This window comes from Acanthisitta chloris, unplaced genomic scaffold, assembly GCF_000695815.1.
Source record: "Acanthisitta chloris isolate BGI_N310 unplaced genomic scaffold, ASM69581v1 scaffold27804, whole genome shotgun sequence".
NCBI classification, from domain to species: Eukaryota; Metazoa; Chordata; class Aves; order Passeriformes; family Acanthisittidae; genus Acanthisitta; species Acanthisitta chloris.
The window spans coordinates 29627-34571 of NW_008669207.1; the positions used below are offsets into that span (position 1 = coordinate 29627).

Consider the following 4945-nt stretch of genomic DNA (forward strand, 5'->3'; position numbering starts at 1 on the left):
TGGCAAATATTTGTGGCAGCAAGTGGTTCCTCTACTTTCTGTTAAGCTTTTGCCCTACCTTTACAGAACAAGTAAACATGTTTAGTTTTCTTTAAAAAGATCCACAATTAAATCAGGGTAGATCAGATTTTGAACAGAATGTTTAAATCAGTGAGGAAACGAAATTTCAATTGATTACACTTTTATTTTTAACTTCTAGCCATGTTTGCTTGGGTTGTTTTTTTTTTAAGGGTCATATCACCATGCAAATCAACATATTTGAAATCTAGCATCACATATAAGTAAAACTTGGTATTTTTTGGTAATCAAGAAATCAGTTGTAGTATTTAAGCTTTTGAGCTGTTGAGTAGGTGGAATACAGATAGATTCCTAGCAGTTCCCAGAAGCTGTCTCAGGCTGCTTGTGATTCAGACACTCTTGTCTCTTGGTATGCCTGTGCCAGTTTTAGACCAGTGATTCCCACAGTCAGTGCTGTGGTCAAACAGCAAAGACCTATGGTCTTCCTTGTAGCCTTTTACTTGGTAGGATATGTAGGAAGTGACTGAATGCTTTGTGCTTCACTGGTGGAAAAGAACTGTGAATACAAATGCACAACCCCTGCCTCTGCAAGGTAAAAACAGTAAGAGGAGTTGACTCTTTGAGTGTCATGTCAATTGATTAAATGAGGTTTATTCATTCCGTTATTTATGTATCAGTTTAAGAACCAGTGATGGAGTATTTGTCCACATCACTTCCCAGCTGAAAGTGCACTGAGCCTGCACTTCCTTTGTGTTTTGAGTGCAACTGTATCAGATGTGGACCTTGCTTTCTGGATTGCCCCAGAGTGCTGAAAGTATGCATATCAGATTTGTGAGTGTTCAGGTGGTTGAAACAGCTCCACTTATTTTCACTGTGTCTTCCTTCTTGGAAGGTATATTCTGTCCTGTCAAATTTGTACGTGGTGTTTCTCATCTGTGCCATCATTCTGTAGTGACTTGTATTCTACCATGACTGTTAATCAGATGATTAAGAAAAGCATTTGCAGTGAAGGCAAGAACTATATATATTTCCCACATGAGTGTCCTTATTTGGCTAGTAATCTGGGTTCCAGCAGGCAAACTGGAGAGCGAACGTGTGTGATCCCAAGATATGCTAACTCCAAGGTGGCTGTCAATTGTCTTTGTGCTCAGCAAGTAGCTGAGTATTCATTTTCTGGGCAGGCTGAAGGACCACTGATCCTAAAGTGCAACTTCTGTAGAAGTGCATTTCTGATGTACAGAGCGGGTTGGTGCAGAGGTCCTCAGCAGGGACATCTGCCACTGTGGAATTGGGGAGCACTAAAGCTGCATTAACATCTGCTACAGAAGTGCAGATCTCTAGCTTTGCTCTGTCTGGTTTAAGATATACCTGAACAGGCTATGTTCAAGCTCTGTTCCAGCCTTTGACCTGGATCCCGAGACCCTGAAAAGGAGCAGTTCATGGTGCTAGGAATCTTGATTTAAATTTCAGGTAACTTTTCCTGGAGCTGAAGTCTGCAGTAGTTTCAGCATCTTTCAGGATCTACAAAAATTAGAAAATACTGTTGAGTCCTGTTAGACCATGATGGTCTAGCTTTGTAATTCCTTTTTCTTTTCTGTAACTTGCAATTCATGACTCTGCTGACAAAACCTTACCAAGGTATTGGTATATCTGCTACTCTATTCCCTTCAGTTCCGAATGGAAAAATTGCAAGTCTTAGGGAAATGCTGGGTTTTATTTAGCACTGCTGGTCTGTCTTCTGGCTCTGAAGAGTCAGGATGAGCTTGTTTGGGATTAGATGAAAGTTCTGAATTGTTTAGATTTTTTTTAGAGTGGCCCTGATGCTGATTACAGTCAGCTAGAAAATCAATTGGCAGCAAATCAAACAGATGGAGCACTGATAAATCCTTGGTCCTCCTTTTCTCTGTGTTAGCTAATTTAGGTGACTGACAGTGAACACAGCGAGGCAGTGATAGCTTGGTTTGGATCAGGTGATCAGACCACTCAGTCTGTCCACCACCACCTAACATGCTGGTTGCAGCAGAATAACCATATTTAAACTGGCATAAACCTGGAGTAGTGATAACTGATGCTGAGTGAGCTCCGTGGTAGAAAATTGACCCATCAGAATTACTTGATCAAAACTTGAAATGTCACAGTGAGTACTTTATGCAATTATAGGTTTATTCTTTTTTTTTAACTGATAGAAAGTGCTCTTGAGCTGAATTTATCATACCCCTGATCTCAGGCAGATAAAACTTCCAAAATTGCTTGCAAATAAATTTTAGGGTCATTTTGCCTTGAAGTTTATCTAGACACTGCACTCTATTTGGAATTAGTAATGTAATCATGATACAATGTTGGTGACCAAAACAACATGAAAGTCTATAGTAGAAAAAGAAAAAAAGTGACTTTACTGAGACTCAAAATCCAGAATTTTCTAAGAAATCAGTTTCCTTTCTATTTTTTGCATTTTCTCAGTCTGTTGTTTAGATTAGTGTTTTATATCTAGTCACAAGTTTTCATCCTTTTGTCCATCTTCTTCCTTTACTCTTGATCACTTTGGAAATACTTTACCCAGAAGGATTCTGAAGGAGAGCAAGGTATTTATCAGGTGTGTGCTTTGCCACTGTGCTGGGGAGGAGACAGCTGTGCGGGAGGGTACCTATGGTCCTTCAAGTGCTTAATTTTCTGTACAGCAGAAAATCATCTTTTCACCTCTGGCTCCTAATTGCTTTGGAAGATATACGGAAGGATTTCTGTGTCAGTTCAGTAGAAATCTTTTCTAATTTGGCAGGATACCAAAAGTGCTGGCAAGAAGCAGGTAGAAGTGCCTTTGAAGGTTACTTCTTCCTGGGACATAAAGGAAACCAAAACAGTTAAATGGATGAAATGGTTTGAAGGAAAACCTGCTTTAAAAGCCACAACCAAACTAAAAGCTCTCTTTTTGTGATTTCTCCCACTTAACCCCCAAATAGGGCATCCCTCTTCCCTCCTGCATGGGCATGCGTGGTCCCTCAGCTGATGTCACTTGGTAGGTGGTTGCAGCCTTGTGCTTTGCGCTGGTGTCAGTTGGGACGAGCAGAATGGGAGCTGCAGGTTAGACTTTGCCGTAGAGGTCCCACCTGTCTCATTGGGCACCAGCATAGGCTGCAGCCCTGTCCTCAGCCTATCTCCAGTAGCTGCAGTTCTCCCTCCTGTAGCTGTGTTTGGGAGGACGTGGTGTTTTTGGAGGGCACAGGTGTGTTTGCATGCTGTGCTGAAGGTCAGTGCTGCAGTGTCCTCCACTGCACCCCAGTGAGTAGAGCAAGGGGGTAGGTGTGCCTGTGCTTGCCCAGTGTGTCTGTGGAGCTGCTCACTGCCTGGTTTGGCTTGGAAGTCAGGTAAGAATTCTGTATTACTGCACCGTTTTAGTACTTTCTGGCTCACTGCTGGGTAAGTCTCGATGCCATCGCTTGCTTGGGCAGTGACTGGTGTCACAAGGTGGCTGCAGGTTTGTTCTCTCCCTCATTCTCTGAGTGGTACAGCTGTGCTGGGCTTTATGGGACCTGTCTGGCAGTAGGGGAAGTACACTCTGCTCTTGACTGGTAAATCTCTAGTACAGTTCCTCTTGAACATCTGGTTCACATCTGGTGTGCATCTGACCAAGCCGTGTGTCTTTGCCCCATAGCATGCAAGAATTGCTGCATTTCAGACCAGAGGGTTCTAGATTTTGCTTTCTGTGAGAGGCAAGCAGCAGTAGCAGCATTGGAGGGGGGAAAGGTGCTGTTTGGCAAGCTCCTGCGAGGAGAAAGGTGGCAGACTAGAGCTCATGTGTAGGTGAGGGTTCATTCCACCTGCTTCAAGTGCCGTCTGCAGTCATAAAAGCTCTGTGGTCTCGCTCTAGCTTTTGTCTTGCTGCAGCCCTCACAGAAGTGAGGGGCAACACGGGCCTGTTCTGAGAAATGCTGATTGTCCTTCTTTATTCTCTTCCCAGGGCCCAGTCATTTACGCGCAGTTAGATCACTCCGGAGGACAGCACAGCGACAAGATCAACAAGTCAGAGTCTGTGGTCTATGCTGATATTCGGAAGAACTGAGATGAGATCCTAAGCTATCCAAAGGAAAACACACATTCATTCAGACTGGAATTGCTTGAATAAGATTTGACCCAGAGAACTCACATGTGGCCTTTGATGCCTAGGCTAGGACCAATGCATGTGCATACAGAGGGAAAGATATATATGTATTGTGTGTAAATAGTCTATTTAATCATTCAGAAGTGAGACCAATGTTGCATGTTGAAATGCGGTAAGAATTTTGCTTATAAATTGCCAATATTCTTTTTATGTATCTTGTGTGATGAGAGAGAAAGTGAAAACTCGCACCACAATTTTAAAATATTTTTATCTTGATTTTTAATGGAGAAACTGGAAGATGCCTGAAGATTCTAGATTGACCTGGAGATTCTTTTTTTTTCTGCTTATAGGGCCTAATTTCTTCTGTTGAGGTGAATATAAGGAAGATATCTTTATATTCAGAGAGTTCTTTATGTATACAGGGTATTTATCTTTCCTTGGTCAGATTCTCAGTACAAGCTGCCTTCTCATGTAAACTAGACCCTCTCACTTGGTCTTGTAAGCCAAATTGTGACTCCTGGCTCTCACAAATGTACATCTTAGCAGTGTAAGTGAAGGTACTCTTTAGGCCTCCCTGACCTGTGTAACATGGGTCACAGGACTGTTTACTTCTCTATAAGCCCATCTATTCAAGCTTAGTCCTTTAAGGTGCAGGGATAGTGTTGATCTAATGAATTTTGTGAAATGGTAGTTTACTTGTGAAAACTAAAGAGCTAGTGAGTTAAAGGCATAGGAAGCTATAGCTGTAGGTGGTCGCTTCAGACTCTGGTGAATCTTTCACTGAAATGTTTCTTCCTCAAAGCTCTGTCATTTCATATAAGCATGAAAAAG

At 42.2% G+C, this 4945-nt stretch overlaps 1 protein-coding gene across 1 annotated transcript in view; it reads left to right on the plus strand.

The window, feature by feature from the left end:
• Window positions 1-4426, plus strand: part of MPZL1 (myelin protein zero-like 1) — an 18617-nt gene extending 14191 nt beyond the window's left edge. Inside the window, exon 5 of the mRNA XM_009073238.1 lies at window positions 3974-4426. Coding sequence (XP_009071486.1) covers window positions 3974-4075 — 102 coding nt within the window. The 3' untranslated portion in view covers window positions 4076-4426. The remainder of the gene's footprint in view (window positions 1-3973) is intronic.
• The last annotated feature ends 519 nt before the right edge of the window (window positions 4427-4945 follow it).